The sequence below is a fragment of the Rissa tridactyla genome, chromosome Z, assembly GCF_028500815.1.
Source record: "Rissa tridactyla isolate bRisTri1 chromosome Z, bRisTri1.patW.cur.20221130, whole genome shotgun sequence".
Lineage (NCBI taxonomy): Eukaryota > Metazoa > Chordata > Aves > Charadriiformes > Laridae > Rissa > Rissa tridactyla.
The window spans coordinates 46215545-46235585 of record NC_071497.1 but is presented as its reverse complement, the minus strand read 5'-3'; the positions used below and the strand labels follow the sequence as shown (position 1 = coordinate 46235585).

General features: G+C 34.8%; 1 protein-coding gene across 8 annotated transcripts in view; it reads left to right on the top strand.

The window, feature by feature from the left end:
- The window catches only part of VPS13A (vacuolar protein sorting 13 homolog A), a 106195-nt gene that overhangs the window by 52602 nt on the left and 33552 nt on the right, over positions 1-20041 (top strand). For all 8 annotated transcript variants that reach the window (XR_008463880.1, XR_008463881.1, XM_054186317.1 and 5 more), the window contains 15 exons: positions 281-501; positions 1726-1958; positions 4377-4469; positions 5020-5376; positions 6201-6302; positions 7444-7602; positions 7721-7982; positions 8825-8985; positions 10108-10211; positions 11451-11748; positions 12933-13328; positions 14156-14260; positions 14358-14504; positions 18457-18585; positions 19305-19438. Coding sequence is in view for 6 of the 8 variants with exons in the window: in XM_054186317.1 (XP_054042292.1) it covers positions 281-501; positions 1726-1958; positions 4377-4469; positions 5020-5376; positions 6201-6302; positions 7444-7602; positions 7721-7982; positions 8825-8985; positions 10108-10211; positions 11451-11748; positions 12933-13328; positions 14156-14260; positions 14358-14504; positions 18457-18585; positions 19305-19438 (2901 nt within the window). In the remaining 2 variants the exon portion in view is untranslated. The remainder of the gene's footprint in view (positions 1-280; positions 502-1725; positions 1959-4376; positions 4470-5019; positions 5377-6200; positions 6303-7443; positions 7603-7720; positions 7983-8824; positions 8986-10107; positions 10212-11450; positions 11749-12932; positions 13329-14155; positions 14261-14357; positions 14505-18456; positions 18586-19304; positions 19439-20041) is intronic.

Sequence of the window (20041 nt, the reverse complement as noted above, 5' to 3'; positions counted from 1 at the left end):
TCAGTAAAGAATAATACTTTTGATGTGTATACAAAGAATTGTGATGGATTGACTTGTTAAAATCATGAACACCTTTGCCAGTATACGTAAGTTCAGTTAGTTTTGAAGTTTTACAGAATTTATGTTAATGTTTTTATCGGTCATGTTTTAAAATTTTTGATGTTGCTTTTAAATTCACTTTTGTTAATGTATTGCAGCTCAATTGAGAATCTTAAGTGTTTTTCAATATTTGTGGCTGTTTTTTTATTGTCTAATGAAATGCCACTTTACACTTTTTCAGGATGGTGGAAATGAAACATGGATTTGAAAAGAAAGTTATGGTGGATATAAGCTATAAACAGGGGAGAGATGGTACTATTCTTGATGTGATTGTTCAAGAGATATACCTTTGTGCAAGCATGGAGTTTCTACTTACTGTCGCAGATATATTCCTTAAGGCTAATGCAGAAAGTGCTGCTGCACAGAGAAATCTCAAACAGTCATTACCTTTAAAGGAGCAAGGTATCTACTGGAAATACTAAAAATTTGTATTTAAATATCTGTTTAATTTTGGTATTAAAATGCTATGTTAAGAATTATAATACTCTTTTTAAGCAGTTTCCTGTGTTTGTGTGTATAGAAGAGCTTCTTTTAACCATTGATGTTTCTTTCTTTGCATCATAGAAATAAGTTCATGTCCCTTGGTCTTTATTTCCAAATAAAGCTTTGTCTTACCAGACAAAGGAAATACCTAAAAATACACGTCCAAAATAAAATGAAATGGGGAAGGACAATTACAGCTGGCACTCTCTAGGTTGGTTTGGCTATCTTTACAGTCTCAAGAAAGTTAAAAATTATGATTATCACCGTTACCATTTTCATCCTTCCTGAGAAGGATGGAGCATATTATGTTATGCTTAAATATGAATTCAGCCTGTCATATATTGCTGCATAGAAGTGATGTCATTTCACTTGTCCATTGATGCATGTTTCTCCCCACATCAGGAAACAGGCTTTTAGCTTGAGTGCCCAATTTCATCTTCCTAGTGCAGAGGACCCTATACCTGTCATCAGAAATTAGTCCATTAGATCATCAGAGGAGGAAATGGGCTATTTATGCTTCCAGGCCACAGGTAGCTCACATCAGGTCTGCAAAGCAAGTCCCCTTTTTTTGTTTTTGTTTTCCTGTACCCGAAGTATCCACCTCAGTTAGGCCTGCTGTGATTATTTAGTAGGTGATTAAAATCCAAACAAATGAAGAAGTCTTACATAAAGGTATATTGGTACTACAAATAGTTACATCAAGTGTTAGTAAATGCTGCATTATTGTCATATGGAAAAATGTGTGTGTTGCTGCTCCAGAGAGCAGAAAATACGTCCAGCATTTTCATAAGACCTCATAAGACCGTTTTCATAGCTGGCTGACGTGGGTATTTAGTGAAGCTGATACTTTTTCTAGTGTCAGAGGCATAAGAGTGGTGATACTGTTATCCTTTTCATTTTGACAAAGAAGCTTGTGGAATCTTTTGTTGTATCTGAAAGTACTTAGAGCTTTAACGGTGCTGTATCTCCAGTGAAGAGCCTACGAATAAGTCAGTTGCAGGGATTTAGAGGTTTTCTGACACCAGTTATACTAGATCTTCTTATCACTAAATCTTTAGAACTTCTCTATAAGTTGTGAGAGAGATGTAAATAATGACAATTTAATCTTTGAACAACTAATCTAATTTAATTTGTATTTTTAAGCACCTGTGCAGCCTGTATCTACAATGGAAATGAACATTGTTGTTAAAAATCCAGAGATCGTGTTTGTGGCTGATTTAACAAGAAGTGATGCTCCTGCGTTGGTGGTTACAACGCAGTGTGAGGTCTTCATTAAAAATAGCCCTGAAAGATATAGCATGACAGCTGCTGTTAAAGAGATTCAAATGAAAGCATGTCCATTTCTACCAGAAGAAAGGAAAGGGAATATTACTACGGTGAGTTTGCAAACATCCAGTTTGTATTTAAACGGTGCTGTGTAACTTCTACTGCTAGAATGCAAGTTACTTCTGAAGGTTTCATCATTAGAATGTTTATTATAGACATACGAGTAAAATTTTGTGGCTAACTTTTTTTTCTTGATTTTATTCTGTTTTGTCTGATGTGCCAAAAACATCATCTTGATCTATGTCTTTGAGATTTGCTTTGTATGACAAGCTAAAATTAAAAGCCCAGAGGAGTAAAATGTTAATAATCTCTTATATCCTGTGTAATCCAACTAAATAGAATTTAAGAGTGTATACTGTTTCAAATGCAAGGTAGTAAATTCGGAATACTTTCAGTCTGAAACGTTGCATTAAACAGCTATGCAAGTGAATAACAAAGGGTCACAGACAGAATGGGAAGTATGTATTATGAAATAGGTTATTTATGGTATGCTGTTCATAAAATTTCTTTGTGTTAAGGTCCATAGATCCATTATATTAAAAATACCTGTTTACATTTTGGCAACAGAATCAGACTCGTTAATTACTGGCCAGGTGGGAATGCATTGACTCTTAGAGCTTCTTAAGCTTTTCTGCCTCTACAGCAAACTACAACTCAGTTAAGTCTGTAATGATATTGTTGTATCAGAGGAAAAATTTAATTTGACAGTATATCCAACTGTTAATTGTGTCCTCAGACCACAGATGAATTTTGAAGAATGAGTCTTTTCATTTCTGCATTAATGCCTGCTTTCTCTATGGAGCTACATGGGAAAGATGAAAGCTATAAGCATAAAGGACGGGGAGTTCCACTTGATCTCCATATAGGGTGCTTTCATAGCAGCTCAGTTTAGTCCTTGGGAGGACACAGTCTTTGATTGCATTAATCAGTTAACAATATAGTCATTGAGAACGGGATGCACTTACACTGATAGCAACAACACAGTGCGAAGTTGCTTGACTTCCATTTCCGTAGCTGGCAAATGTGGCACAAAGGTGGCTAGCTTTGTAGAAAGCAATTAGAAGGCGTCTTACCAAGCTTTGCCTTTACAGGAATATCTTCTGCCAGAATCTGCTATGTCAGACTGTAGAAACAGAGGAAAAGACCTGTATCTGACAGGATGCTTGTGCTATAAGGAGGGAAAAAATTTCAGAGGCTGTTATGAAACAGTGCCTTCTTTGAAAGATTCAGAAAGCTTTCAAGAAAGTAGTAGAGGTCAAAAAAGATTATGTTGTCTGTAGGGAGCAGCATAACTGTCCCTTTTGAAAACATGTACATAAGGAAATCTCTGAAGCCAGGTTTTCTGTAAACAATGCAATTTCCATCTGTGAAAACAGTCAGAGAAACAGAGATTGAGATGATATTCCATGGCCACCTTTACTCAAGAAAGAAAATGTATGATATGAAGTTGTGTGAAGATTACAAGATTTCTGAAGGCTGATATTGATGTCAAGATTTCATATTGCCTAAACTTTGGGGACGCTAGCAATGGATGAATTCATCATCCTGATGAACAGGTTTCCTCAGACACCCGGGAAACTAGCCTTTATGTTTAGAGCAGCACAAATGATGAGGTTCTTTCTGTACATTTCTCACATGTACCTTGGTCTGAAGAAGAGTATGCTGTTTTTCATTACTGGCTTTAACACGGAAGAAGAAGAAAAATAATTTGAGCAGCAGAGGATAAAATATAGACAAAAAATTCTGTTAGATTAAACTCAGTTGGGAAAAGTGTGGTAAAACTGATTCAGGGTGTCTCTATGCCCCCAGCATCTGGTTCAGACGTGGACAGGGATGTTGGGAAAGATTGCAAAATTAATGTGGTTTGAAATTAACATTTTTGAAAGACATCTTTTCAGGTATGGACTGGAGAGTAAATATTGCAGTCAGTACAATATTAGTCTATTATTATTATTATTATAGTCTAACTACATCTATTTTGCATATAGCGTACCTTAGATTTGGTTTTGGTAAGCCTTGGCAAATGTAAGTATGCAAGAACCGTTTGTAAAATAAAGTTGGAACTGAGTGAATGTGGTTCATGTGATATTTTTATTTAGTAAAACTGTAACTGTTGTTGCTGTGTTGCCCTTAACTGAAAAGTCTGGTTCTCCTCAGAAGTCACAGGCATGATGATGCGGTGTATTTTAAGATACCTGCAATCTTTACTTAAAAGAGTGAAGTTGCTGAAGTGTAATGCATTTTACTGTAGCTGACATTTGAATCTTTAATGATTAGGAATGGCTGAGGTGGTGCTTCTGATACTTTTTGTCTTTATGTTTGAACATGTTATTAGTGTTTTTTAATTTTGAAGAACCAAATAATGGTAACTTTTGCTTTTGGTACTTTTGATATGTAGTATTTTAAACTGTATGACATTAAAATTTTTTTTTTCTCTGTTTAACATGTGTTTTTACTCTTCTGTGTAGGTATTACAGCCTTGTGACTTCTTCTTTGAAATGAAACAGTCAGGTACTAATCCACAGACAGCTGATCTGACGATTAAATCTCTAACAATAAAAGTAGGTAGACTTTTATTGTGGTTTTAGTTTTTAGTTCTCTACTACTTCCTGCTCAGAAGTCTTTGAAGTTGCTTGTGGGATATGTTTCTTAAAAAAAAAAAAAAAACCAAAACCCAAAACAAACCAGGAATAACTGAAGTGGGGAATCATTTCTGTTCTTTGTCAGGTCGCCTGCCTATTTAGCATGTGAAAATGAACAAAATTAAAAATTAGCAATCGTGTCGCAATTGGTTTTGGAATTGGCTTTGGTTTTGGAATCTGTGTTTTATAAAATGGCCTTATGTCCAGTGATGAGTTTTGAAGTGTTGAGAGGGAGCACTGGATGATGTAGTTTAGAAAGCTCCTATCTGGAAGAAAGGCAGGGGTTGAAAATCTGAATAGATTGAACTGTAGCTTGTGGAAAGGAACAAGTTTTCAAATGTAAGAGTCGTGTAGAGAACAGAAGTGTTTAGTTAGTGTAACATAATCATTAGAATTTTGTGTCTGAAAGTAGCTGACTGTTTCCTCTACTAGCTTCTCATTTACATTTATTCCAACTTCTTATTTGCAGGTATCACCAATAATCATAAACACAGTAATTACGATTACATCAGGCCTCTATCAAACTGCAGAAACAACAGAAGAAGAGATTAGTCAAATTCCTCCAGACTTGTGGAATAAGAAAGATATAAAAAATTTAAAAATGTGGTTTCTTGAAGAATCAAACGAAAATGAAGATACAAATCCAACTGCTGAACTGGTTCCCACAGGAGAGTCATTGAAAATGAATGTGGAATCTGTTCTTCTAACACTTGAAGCTGGGGTTGGGCACCGAACTGTACCAATGCTTTTAGCCAAGTCGTCATTTCTTGGAGAAGTCAAAAACTGGAGTACTCTAATCAACCTACGTTCTCATCTACAGCTAGAGGTGAGGAATCCTACAGAAGAAAGAAAAGTTTTCTTAAGATATTAAACCTGTTATGTCATTTAGACAGTAAAAGAAAAACATTCCATATATTTGATGACTAAACTCCTGCAGATACATGCTGTGGGAGAAGGATGGCAATGAGGCGTTAAGGTAGTTAAAATGCAAGTCTAATGCATTAGATGTAATATGTTAGTGGCAGTAAGTGGTGATATACAATCTACATTATAGTAGTAATTGGTGATACACGATTTACACTATATAAAGGTTCCCAAAGGCCTGTTGTATCAATATTAAATTTTGGAGTAGCAACTGGTTAAAACTCCTTGACAATCTCAATTAAAGATTACAGAAGAATATATTAATGTATCATTTGTATCTAGATTTCTCTCTAGAAATCTATCTAGATTTCTATCTATCTGTCTATATTATGTGCTACAAGTATTGTACATAAAATATCTGAACTGGCTGATATTTGGAAATCAGTGACGTAAAATTCAGTGGTGGTTGTAGGTAGATTCTTTATAGTGCTTTATACTTCCAGTACCTACAGTTTAAGCCAAAATTATATTTTAAGTGACACACCTTAAACTACTTATTTGGAAGCGTGTCTTTGCAGTAGAGACTTAGCTGCCTCATTTATTTCTCAGATACATTTGAATCATCTTACGGTGGGAGCTGAAAGTGCAATCTGATTATAAATCTTCAATATTTTGTACTAATTGTTAATTAATTAATATGGAATTTTAAGTCTTTTTAAATCTATAGAGGTTTCATTGATTTAACAGTTGTATGTAATTTCCTAATTGACTTCTGCATTTCGATAGGTACACTATTTTAATGAAATGTTTGGGGTGTGGGAACCTTTGCTTGAGCCACTAGAAGTTGAGAAGACTGATTTATTCAAACCATGGATTCTTGAAATCAAGGTACCTTTTCCAAAGCTGAACTCAAATCTTCCATTTCAATACCTTTGAAAAAACAAATGCTCTGCAGCTTTTATTGCTGAGACTAAGCTCACAATTCTGTTCCTTCTTGTTGGTTACTGACTTTTTTTCGCGATTAGTGGATGAAACCAGCTCTTGCACAAGTGAAGATTCAGACTTACAGATCTTTTAACTAATATTGTATTTAAGATGACAAGAAGATTTCATTCCAGTTACACTAGATAATCATAATAGCTTTATATCAGTTTCACTAAGTGACGTCATATGATACATTCAGTAATTTTGGGAAGATTGAAGACCACTCATCCCACAGTAGCAGAAATACATTGGAAAAACTGGTATCTGTTATTGACTGGCACAAAGTGCAGTATGGGAATAGTTCTCCTGCCACTTGAGTTCCATCTTTCACAAGGAAATAGTCTAGATTCTGGTCTCAAAGTAGATAAGCGTTCTTGGAAAAGGAGGTGCTTTTTTTTTTTTTTTCCTCCTCTCCTTCTGTCTTAACTTTTATTGCATTTTTTAAGGTATGACACCTAATGTAGGAGAAAGGTAGAATATAGTGAGTCAACCTCATGTCTTCTTGCCTGCATTTGAAATACAACGTTTGGAAATACATGATTTCTAGGAATGCTGAAGGCCAGGAAGACGCTTTTCACGTGATGCTTATTTTTTTCACTCAAACAAATGAAAACATAGAAAATAAGTATTTGGTTTGGAAACATGTAAAGAATAAGTTTGGGGTTACTGTTGTAAGAATAGGAAGTTGTTTATGTATAATAGTTTTTACACAATGTTATTAGGTATGTTAAGATGAATGTTTTCACACAGCATTTATTGGATATGTTAGTAGTTTGTATATAAGTGTGTGGTCTTTATTTTTGAATAATCATAAATTTAGCTACAGTTACTGGAATTTTATGGACTTCTGAAATGTGTCTTTTGCCCCTTGCATTCTTTATTCTCTCCCTCTTTTGTTTTTATTTGAGAACAAAAATATGAGCTAAAAAAGGAGAACCATGGCAGGACATAGAAGTGAGAAAGGGAGAGAAAAAGAGTCTTGAGGTGAAACTTCCTTCTACAGAAGGAGTGGTCCGATAAGAATTCTTTAAAAATCTCCTTTCAGATGAAGAAGAAGGCTAAAAAAGCATTGGTTGAATCAGATGCGGAAGAAGAAAACTACAAAGTTCCAGAATATAAAACTGTAATAAATGTTTCCTCAAAAGATCAACTGAACATTACACTCTCCAAATGTGGGCTACAAATGTTGAGTAACTTGGGCACGGTAAGAAAGATCACTTAACTATGCAGTGTCAGAATTGTTAAATGAATGTCTGAGCAGATTGTCTTGATGAAGTCTTACTCAGTATATGTGTGTTTTGTATCTATTCTTTCTTTTCTAGGCATTTGCTGAAGCAGCTAGTCAAACTTCAGACATCTTCAAAAAAGACCGAGCACCATTTGTAATAATAAATTCTTTAGGACTTCCTATCACTGTCTCACCTAGTGATTCCTTTAGTGTCCTTAATGTTGAATTTGGAGCAAAAATATTTCATTTAAGAGATGGAGAGAATTTAAATATGGAATTTGTCAGAACTAAAAATGAGAGTGACCAGTTCACAGCAATGACAACTCTGAGTAGCAAGAGGTTTTACATTCAGATCTGTAAGTTCCAAAGTTCATATATATTCCGTGTTTTGCAAATACTTCATGATGCATAATACTGCATCTTGTACAGGTCAATACGTATTGGGGGACTACGTAACATGAAAGGAGTGGTTTTTTTGATTCTAGATGTGTAGATTTTCTACTACGATAAATTATTCGGTAACTAATCTTTATTTCATAATTTTACTGCAATCAGATGTTTTTGTTTGTATGCACACGTTAATGCAGAATTCATCTGCCCAAAATAATTTTTTTGTAGAATTCTGAGGCTTGTATATACATGTGTTCATAGGAGAAGTTACTCTTAAGGGTGATGTTTTTAAGAAAGGATTGTTTTAAATAATTTCAAGTAAAACACAGTTAAAGCTAAAAGTAAATTTAGCTATTTTTAATAGTGTGTGTGTGTCAAGAATTTAAGTTGATTTATTGTAATAACTGAAAGTTTTTCAAAACTAGTTTTCTAATTGGTCTTGACCATATGATTTATTAGTTGAATTGTTTTCTCAATTTGTATGAGCTGTACCTTGTTAATAAGCCATTCCTTCTTGTAAATGTTTCTCTATAGGCACTAATTTTTTTTTTCAATGGCAAAACCCACTTATCTGTTTGATGGATGGACGCATTTATTCTTCCTATGGTGAAAAAAGAATCTTTGCTGTTTGTCAAATAACAGCTCAAGATTGGCATATTAAAAGTGGTGATTGTACTTTTTTATCTGCTTTAAATTTTTTTGAATAGATGGAATGATACAGAAAATTCTATTGAGTGCACATTTCTGTCTTTCAAATGTATCTTTTTAGTCGCTTTGAGTCTTTCATTTCTCATGTTGTAAATTCTAGGTCCACATAATCATTCCACTGTGGAAAAGATTCCATTGACAAAAGTGGGTCGATGTATTTACAGAGTGAGACATGAGGAATCAGGTGTTGAAAGATCCATTGTCTGCCAAATTGACACAGTTGAAGGAAGCAAGATGATAACTATACGTTCTCCTATTCAGGTTATTGTATTTCCATACATTATAATTTCATTATTTTAATTTTTTAACGAATGAAAATTATCTAGTAGTCTTTAAATAAACACTTAAAAATATATTTTAAAAATGTTAACGTATAACTTTGTTGTTGATAAAGGTTGTTTAGAAGAGATTTTCAAGAATAAAAAGCTTTTTCAAAGTGACAAATACAGGGAGTGGGCGTGGAAATGGGCCAGATTTTAGAACAGGATAATTAATCAGTAATGTTTTCTAATACTAGCTCTAATTTCAGTCTTGTTGAACTGTTTGCTTTGTGATCAAACCTCTCTTAACCTTACCCTGGTTCTGCAAGGTTATCCTTCTATCAGATTATTTCTTTTTCTGCATGATACATGAATTTCAAATTTAGTACCAAGTCAGCTGAAGAGTGAGCCCTTTGAGCATATATCTTTTTTGATTGAATAGTATTTTTGATGAACATTACATAGTTTACACATGCAGGGATGGTCCATATATTAGTGTTACGTAGTGATGGTGTCCCTGTTACGTTTCACTTGCTGCTTTTGTCCAGAGTGGTTTATGGCTTGGTTAATGACGAAATTTACTGTTTTGTTCTTTCCTAATATAAATTAATATTTTTTTCCAGAGCTAATAATGCCATTATATTAACCCTGAATTAAAAAAAATAATGTTTGCCAAGAACAAGAGACCTATATACTCCCCAAACTATAATGGGTGTTGGTGGTTTAACCTTAAATAAGTATTTGACTTCGCTTGTGTTTTCTGCCATATGGATTTTGATCCACATACACATGTATTTGTTACATTTTTAGGAAAAAGTTCTTTGGAAAGTTATTACATAGTTCAGATTTACTTGTGTTCGGTTTTACAGGGCTTTATGTTTCTTCTTGAAAATAATTTTACAGCTATTGTATTAATTTAATAATTAAAACAGGGCATTAAAATGCACAACCAAATCATTTAAGGAGATTTGCTGGTATTAGAGACAGTTCTTTTGGAATACCTGACTTTGAATGGTAAATGGGTAAGATGAACAGTGAGAGAGTTCTCATTCTGTGTTCTATTATGCTCAAAACACTTTCCATTTTTTTCTAATGTATGTTGCTGGATTTTTATTTCACATAGATAAGGAATCATTTTTCAATCCCGCTAAATATTTTTGAGGAAGGAAGATGTTTAGGGGCTGCTTCACCAGAAAATGAATTCAACATACCATTGTCCTCTTACAGGTAATTTACTGCTTTGTTCTTTTAACATGGAATATGTTTATACATTTTTGATTATTGTATCCATACAATAACGCCAAAAAAAATATTTTTCCCTTTGCTACCTGATACTCTAACTAACATTACTATCATTGTATATGTACTGTCATTGTTGGGTAGGATCTTCTCAGAGCATCTAGTCCAAGTTAAACAGAATACTATTTAATTCTTGAATTGGAAGACTTTTGAAATCCATTTTACCGAAACACTTAAATTAGCTAAGTTACTTCAAGAATCCAAGTCCAGGTGCTTCTGGAACACAGTGATTGTTATCCACACAGTACAGACCTTTTTTTCTTGGTGGAGTGATGTCTAGTGATGTATTACATCATTCTTTTGATTTTTGTGATTTTGAAGTAAAAAATTGAAACAAATACACTTAAACTCTATCACAAATGTAGAAAAAGACTTGTCAACCTTAGAAAGACTTGACTTCCAGCATAGATGTGCTATTAGCACCTTCAAGCTAATACCCACTTAAAACTGCAGTGAGTTTGTGTGTACAATTTAGTTGAACTGTCACGAGGTTTTAGGCGGGTAAGTTTGCTTTGATTGTTTTTTTTAAGATTATGGAGACTTTTTCCTTCTGTTTTCCCCCAAACGCTCTCCCATTTTTTTCTAAGGTGACAGATGTGTATCTTTTTCATTGAGTGAGTTACAGTGACATTCTGATTCGTTGCACAGATATATGTGTGAGTTCTACTAGGCAGTCAGGAAATGTTTACTAACAAAAATCTTCAGTCAAGGAGCACCCGATTGGATTCACACTGTTGCCTTACAAAAGCCATGTGTGTAAATAATCCATAAACTTGATGCTTTATTTGACTGGAAAGAAGGGCACTTTCTGCAGATCTGTCATAGGAGTGAATTGTTTATCCAGGCCTTTTGCTTGTAACAGGAATATAGCAGCGCTTGTAAAGAAATACAGTAGCCTCTTCACAAGAATCTCCAACACTCCCTTCTTTGCAAGGGAAGTATGTGGAGTTATGGAACAAAAAGCCCTAACTGGTACAATTCCACGAACGTCTCGGGCCTACACCACCTTTTGTTTCCTCTTTAAGCAAGATAAGGGCAGACAATGAATTATTGTCAGAAATCTTCCAAAATACAAATAATACTAGAATGTTAGTGTTTCATAGTAGTTTTCCATAACTGAAAAATTCAATCTTATATTGAGTGTTTAAAAAACATTTTCATTTACAGATCCGTACTGAGTTTGCAACCGCTAGCCAATGAAAGTGGAGTGGATGGTGAATATGATATGTGTGAAGGGATTACATTTGATGAAATTCTGAAAAATGTTGACAGTTTATTACAAAGGAAATGCCAGTCTGTGAGGTCAACTAACCACTCACTCATCATCAATATTGTTCCTGTAAAAGACACAGTGACATCTTCATCATGTGCAGAAGATCAGTGGGATTTTCCATATGTTGTTCATTTATGGCCTTCTGTTCTTCTCCGCAATCTTCTTCCTTATCACATAACTTACTCTGTAGAGGTAATTCTTTAAGTTTTTTGTGATGTTTCACACCTATGATGTGAAAGCTGACCAGCTGGTTCGAATATGTTTATGAATGGATATTAAAAGAAAGGGCTTCTGTTAGAGTATTTGTGAAGGAAGTTTACAGATCTTATAAGGGCAAGCCTGTATCTACAGAAATGAAATAGTACCAGAATGTGAAAAGTGGTGATATTAATCATTAGTAATAAGGCATACTTCAGATATATATGCAAAGTAAAATTGACACTGTACAAGTTTAGTCCTCTTAGAGAGTCCCTTTCAGTTGCTCAAGTGTAGCTTAAGCGTAATTAAACAGTGTAGTAATTATGGCTGCCTCATGTGACATAAGTGGGTCAGCCTAAAGTAGCATTTTATGTGCTGTCACTGACTTCTGGCAGTAGCATGCTTTTAATGAATTCTCACAGGCCTGCCTTTTTTCCAGGTTTTGGCTTGAATTGCAGCCTAGTGCCAGACTATTCTTTTCAGATAAAACTAAATGATTAGATGCGCTTTGACGGTTAATAGGCATTCATTTCTGGGCCAGATGAGAGCCCATCTCAGGTAAAACACTTAAAACATGTACAGTGTGGACGTTGGTTTCTCAGCACTAAATGTTTCATTCTGTGGATCTGCTATGGTTTTGTCCCACTGCTTACTAATGTAGACTTAGGATACTAGAAATATAGATGGGAGACACGGAAGCATTTTTTTTCAGATGGTCTTAATATTTAGTATTTCAACTCACATAGTAGAATTTAATCATAAAATTTTGTCGCAAATGCACAGTTACTAGAGCTAGAAACTGTGGCCTCTACCAAATGTATGGAAGTAACAGGCTCTTTGCTGTATGCCTCTTACAAATTTACATTTAGTGAAAAAAATACTGAGTTGAGGAAATCTGTTATTTAAGCATGTTTATGTATTTGAATTTGATGACAGATTTTTTTTGGGTGTTAAATATCAATGACCTATCGATGATAGGTTTTTTTCTATAAAATGTTGTATTAAAGTAGATGTTTAAGAATGTAACGCAGTTAAGTATCATGATAAGTATTTTGAAATTTTTCCTAAATAACTTGCATCTTAATTTTCAAAGCTAGCGAGAAAATAAAAGTTTTCATGTGAATTTTGAGTGTGACTCATGTAAATATACACTGTTTGGTGTTTTTTTTTTTTTAAAGGGAAATGGGAACAAATATGACACCCTAGAAGAGGGATGTTCAGCCCAGATTCATAATGCAGTCTTGGATCAAACAAAACTAGATTTACAGTTACTTAACTATCTTGATCAAAATTGGAAAAGTGAGTACCATATAAAAAGCAATCTACCAGAAATCAGCTTTACGACATTTTACTGCATCACAGAGTTGGATAAGACCGAACTGGATATTGCTGTTCACGTGACCTACACAACTGGGCAGATGGTTATAGCAATTCACAGTCCGTACTGGATGGTAAATAAAACCGGGCGAATGTTGCAGTACAAAGCTGATGGTATTCACCGCAAGCATCCTCCAGATTACAAAAAGCCGCTCCTTTTTTCTTTCCAGCCCAAAAACTTCTTCCAAAATAATAAGGTATTACATTTTGTAAAACCTGACAGCTCTGTACTCCCTTATGTTGTTGTATGAAAGCATTTTTACACTTTAAAAGTTATTTACACTATGCTATGATCTATAAAGGGCACAAAACCTACAATTTCTGTCTAAAGACAGAATATTTTAATTAAGTGTAGTGTCAGATATGTGTGAGATGGGAAATTTACATTATCAAAGGTATTGTTAAGAAAGAGATTCTCATCTGTGAGAGAAATAGACTTCACTGAGAAGTGTTTCCTAAATAAAAGAATTTCCTTTATTCCATTTAAACTGCATCAATAAAGGTCTTTATTCTAAATTAGACGTAGAAGTTGTGTAAGAAATATAAAGCTGTGGTAGTTTAAAAACGAACGCTCTTGAAAAATGAGTGTTTGCAGTGGTGGTTGGTGGATTGGGTCTGAGTTGGTAGTAAGCTACCATTAAGATGCAGTTTACCATTTGAGTCCGCTACCTGAGTTTTTTAATGATGAATGTTACTGACAGATGAATGATCCGAGAGAGATTACAAGCCTGTGTTGATGTGTCTTTGAGATTTTAATTGTGGTAAGTTTTGGAAATGGTCCTTATTTGATTGTTTCCTCTGAAGTATCTTACACTTATAATGCTTGTTCCACATAGCTATAACTACGGGTGGTAGAAAATACCTTTGCGAGACGATACTGGCAAATGTTCTATCTTGACTTTTTAATAGAAACACCAGTATTTCCAGTGTGCACTCATGTTTATATATATGCATACTTTATATATGATTTTAAATGTTGTCAGTGTCTGTAAACCGAAAATTAATTCAGGGTGTTTCTTCATAGGTGCAACTTATGGTAACTGACAGTGAGCTGTCTGATCAGTTTTCACTGGACACAGTTGGAAGTCATGGTTCTGTGAAATGCAAGAGTCATAAAAAGGAGTATCAAGTGAGTTAAATTTATCTTTAAAATTCATTACTTTCAGATAATATAAATGAGGTAAGAAAGGAACAGCATACTTCTAACAATGTCTTTCTATTCGCAGGTCGGTGTCACCATAAACATCAGCAGTTTTAATATTACCAGAATTGTAACTTTCACTCCATTTTTTATGATCTCAAATAGAAGCAAATACACTTTGGAAGTAGCTGAAGAAGGCAAGGAAAAGTGGATTCCTATTGTTTTGCAACAGGTAAACTTATCAAGGAAGATATTCTGAGTTGTTTCTCTCAGGAGAAAAAAAAAAAATTCATTGTCTTGAATACTCACCGATGGAAATTGAACCATGCGTAGTATTCAAGGACAATGTCTGAATATATCATGCTACTTCAGTAAGTTATCTGTGTCCTGTTACCTTTTCACAGTGTTGCTTTAGGATGTATTGTAAAGCTGGTTTACTTTGTAATTGGAACGTTTTCTCTTACCTGTATCATAAATAGTATGAGAAAAAGACCTGTACTGTTACTATATTATCTCTCTGCACGGTGGCACTGAAACTTCTGTTCAGTTTTTGCAGTGGTATCTGATAGAGTACTTTGGCTGACTGGGTACATGTCATGCTACTTTCATATAGGAAAGAAATCCCTCATGTGGATCAGTTCAGACAGCTCCAAACGGTTTTTCTGGGACTAGTCTTGCTGCTGTTTTTTAGTGCTTAATGCATTGTTTCTACAGAGGGATCACTGGCCCCCAGGCCAAGCAGTGTTGAAATGGTCTTTGGGCTTTTGTGTATGCTGCAGAGGTCCAGACAGTTGCAGACTGGATGTGCAGCTTGGCTGTTTGCACTGCTGTATCCCATAAGTACGTTTTGTATGTGTTTTGAGGCCATCATGCGTTCCTTCAGGACATGTAGGAAAAGCAGTGCCTGTTTGGGGTAGTGTTGGAGCTCTATGAAAACTGCAAGTGATCCATACTGCCTTCTGGGAAGAGTGAAATCTCCCTCCTCCCCTTCCAATGAGTTGAAGAGAGCATATCACAAAACACAGACAGAGTTTAGCCTAACAAATAATGTGGGTGGAGGCCCTGTTGCTTTTCTTTAGCATTGTAGCTACTCCAAATAGTGTGGGTGGAGGCCCTGTTGCTTTTCTTTAGCATTGTAGCTACTCCAAATAGTTACCAAAAATGCAAACTAAAATACCAAAAGTGAAAGAATACTTTAAATCAGATTGCTTCTTGTTGTAGTTCTGTTGTGATTTTTAAGTGTACACAATGATGTTAGATCTGTAAGTGTTTAAGACAGCTCAGCTTCCCATAATGTTTATTGTTATTTTCAAAAAAGTTTCTTCGCTTTTACTCAAGAATAGGCTGTTTGCCATAAGCCTACACATCTGTTCTGTTTCCTAATACTCTTACGTTCCTCTGGTCCACACTTTTGTTTGACTCCACATAGTTTTGGGTTCTTTACGTGCATGATTCCTCATCTAGTTTGTTGATAGAGTTCTGAAATGACAAAGGTTCATGTGCAGTGGCATGGGCCACTTCATATCTAACTTCTTACTCAGGGAAAACATAGTCAGATTTTATTACTTCCTCATGTTTTGTGATTTATATTTGAGCTAGAGTTGTTATTAGAATAAATTATCTTACAGAAACTGTTCTGCAAAAAGTATTCAAAGGTAATAGTTTTGAAAGTTCAAATACATTGCTGCATATATAATCTGTGCTTTTCCTGTGTTATCTGTTTTATTGACATGCTTACAGAATTTTCTAGCTTGTCCCACGAGTGTCATTGTTTCTCAGGTGTTTTATAATTGTATTAATTCATCTTAGTCTCCTTTCAGTTATCAAGTATCAAAGGAGGACTTTGTAGATTTTAAGATCACTCCTAATATCTTTTGAAAGATTAGATACAGCAGTTTATCAAATGGAGTAGTAGAGGCCAACAGAGGAATCTGTATCCCCTCCTAAATTATTCCAAACTTCACTCCCAAAATTGCTTACCTTACCACATTGTGTTGATATTTTCCCTTTTGATAAGCAGTCTCTAAAAATCTGTGTTGTGACAGTTAAGTCTGCCAAGGCTGTTCATTTGTAACACAGTTGCTCAATCCAGTATGTTTCTTGTCCCTTCTAAATCTAGGTAGAGTCCAGCCATTATTGATCTTCCTTTGGGCACTCAGGTCAGGTTTCCAGGAACAAGTTTCCATCTGATCCTATTCTATTCTCTGCTACAGTTAACCTAGATTATTTTTTTTTAATTAATGCCTGTGACTTTTTCAAGTACTTCTCACTTTACTCTTTTACATTAGGTTGATCTGCAAAAACATAACAAGTTTGTTGAAATGTTAATTCATATCTCACCTTGCTCCACTCTCCTCCCATTCTATTTTTGTCACTTTAAGTTAAGCAGATCCTGCCTTCTGTTTTTCTTTTTTAGCCACTCATCTTTCTTAGTGCCAGATTGTCTGTCTTCTCAGGACGAAAAGCAATCCTTCTATAGAACGCATCTCCTCTTGGACATGTTCCCTGTCTGGAAGGCAGTCAGTCTATCAAAAACTTGAATTACTATTTTAGAAAAATCCATTTTCCTTCAAATGTTCTAATAGAAGTTGTTGGACAGTGATTAGTCTGAAGTGGCTTGCCAAGGACAGTCCTTTGAATTAGATATAGTGCAAGACAATTGACCAACATGTATCCTTAGGGAAAGAAAAAAAGAAAGAAAACATTTCCCAGGACTGTATGTGAGACCGCTGCTAAACATAAATTAAAGATCCTATTATGAAATGGGCATTGTATAAATATAGTATCTAGTGAAGCACTGAACAAGTGTGTGGCGAAACATTTGGAAACAGCATCATTTTGTGACACATTCTGTGGCTAAAGACTAATGGAAAAATTAATTTTTCAGGTCTCTATGGTTGATTCTGTAACTTCTTGTTTGGCCAGTCCTTTTTACTTATTTTGGTTTTGATTTTAAACTTTCATTTACTGTCGACTGATTATCCTTGAACTCCCTTTTAGCTCTCTTAATGCCATGTTGAGTCTTACTTGCTGTGTTTTATGCTAGTTTACAACACAATTTAAATTTCCTGTGTGGGATACATGTTGATGTAGATAACACCTTCAATCTTACCATTTAACTATATTTTTTTCCTTTGTCTTCCTGCTTCCTGTGGTGTGAGAAACAATGGGAAAGGGAACTTAGTGGCATGGTAAGTTGGTGAATTAGTCTTTCACCATTGAAGATTTAATTCTAGGATTCAGATGCAATTAAATATAAACATCTCATTTCTCGACCTATGTTGGGGAAAGGTGCTCCTGAAGTTTTGGATATTGCAGATGAACAGTTTGAAATACACAAAGACTGGTCTATCTAGACAGACTTTGGCTCTTGCTGGTTGATAGTTATTATTAATCATAGCTTGTTCCTGTGTCAGGACTCTCTTAATTAGTTGGAAATTTTTCATTAGTTGCAGTTAAAACTTTTGTCTTCCCTGCCACCTGGTCTTGTCCTTTTGGTGTGTAAATTATTGAATAGAGACTGATTGTGGAATTTTTAAACCTAGAATGGCTGTGATTTCGGTTGTGGATGTGAATGGCAGAACGTGCTCTCTGATTTAGCTGCCTAATGCTTTGTATTTTATTTACTTATGTTTTATACCCACATATATATGTGTGTGTGTATGTGTATTTTTATATAGATATATGTAAAGTATTTCAAAAGAAGAGCTAGTATGCTGATGTCCTGCATACTCAAGTTACTATGGGATGTATTTACGTTAATACCCCTTTTTGTCCTTGATTATTTGGCAAGAGGTCTATTAATGTTTTTTGGATTTATTTTTTTTAACAAGCTTGGCTGTTTAGGTGTTGTAATGATACTCACCTTTATACTCTGGATTCCATATACATTATCCATTTTAAATCTACTTCTTCATGTGAATATGAAGTCTTACTGTTTTCACTTGTAGCTGCTTAACTCCTCGGTTTCTTCACTGTAGTCTGGATTATTTCTTACTTTCTTTCAGTTTATTGTGTTCAGGTAAGTAATTACTTTTAGATTTTCTAATAGAGTTTCTGATCTAATTCACTACACTTTTGGGTAGAATTTTAGTAGAAATTTCACTTTGGGCTAAAGAGAATGCCATCTAACATCTACTTTGTTTTCTCACTTATTTTAAAATACTGATTTTTTTTTTTTCCAGTGCATTCCCTTTTGGCCAGAAAATGATGCTAACAAACTGCTTGTTAGAGTTGAAAATTCTGACCTCCCCCCAAAGAAGATAAATTTTGATAAGCAAGAAAACTGTCTACTACTGCATTTGGACAACAAGGTAAATGGTTGGCTTTGGAAATTAGGTAAAGCAACAAAGATGTTTCATTTCCATTCTCAAAACTTTCTGTCGTCCATACAATCAAGAATTGCAAAACCTTAGCTGGGGAAAAGATTATGTAAATGCAAGTGTATTATTCTCATTCTCGTGCTGTCTCCTTCCTGTGTGTGTACACACAGATACAAGTAGGTGTTTCATTTTAAATGCTTCTCTGCAAAGGAGATCTGCAGAAGCTGGAATAGGTTGTTTTGCTAGTCTTCCCTAGCTGAGGCTGAGAAGTCTTTATGTTAGTTCTAAAGTAACACTAAGTTATTTTGAAAAGTAACTTTGACTCCAACAAATACTTCTATGGTGCATATAATCTTATCTAGCAGTAGTTTTTAAATATATGAGTGTTTTTAATAGTAGAATGTTTTGGAGGGCATTAATGTGTATGAATGGTTCAAGGAAAATTCCTTTACTACCAGCCTAAATTTTGACGGTAGGGAACCTCTTCTATAGTTTTGATTACTCAATGCAATGCCTGTTACTTAGTAGGGATCAGAGAACTATTTAAAAAATATGTTAAAACACGTTTGTTCGGCTATTATGTATGACTGTTACTATATATGACTGTTTGACTGTTACTCATGAGAGTAAAAGTTTTCCAAAGTATTTAAATTACGTTTGTTTTACTAGAAATTCATTACAGTGTTATTTATCATTTTTACATTTCATAGCTTGGAGGAATTACAGTGGATGTTAACCTGACTGAACATTCTACAGTAATTACCTTTTCTAATTACCATGATGGCGCAGCTCCATTTCTGTTGATAAACCATACTAAAGAGGAAATTATTGAGTATGGACAAAGGTATGTAAGAAGAGTTTTAGTGTGGATGTCTGCATGGAGACATGTGAACTGTTACTTCATGTATTGTAAGCATGCCTGTTTCTTAAGGAGCCAATTTTTAAAGAAATGGCTGTCAAATTTTGTCAGAGCACCCAAAAATCTCTGGTTTTATAAATTGAAGAGAATGAATTGTTAACAGAGCAGTGTTATGTGGTGCAAGGTGCCTGTTTCTACAAGTAAACCAGCTGTTTTGTGAGCTAAAAAAGCTCTCTGGCTCTTTTTCTGTGAATTTTGTGGCCTTGCCCTACTTTCCTGGTGGGGGCAAAGGATGGGCTTGGCTTTTTCTGGAACTGTGTAGGTACTGACTGTGGAGAATAAGTAACAAATGAGTTGTAAATGTAACTAGATTTGAGACTTTTACTGTTTTATCACGTTTCGTTGAGATTTAGTTGAAAGAATGGGTTAAAAAGTTATGGGAGAGATAAGGGAATGGGCTGAAAAATGGGTAGGTACTTATATAAATTTTGTCAAGCCAGACCAAAACTAAAATTACTTTAACAAATACAAATTATCTGCAATCAGTTACAATTTGGTCCTGCACCTGCATGCAGCTGTACTGGTTTC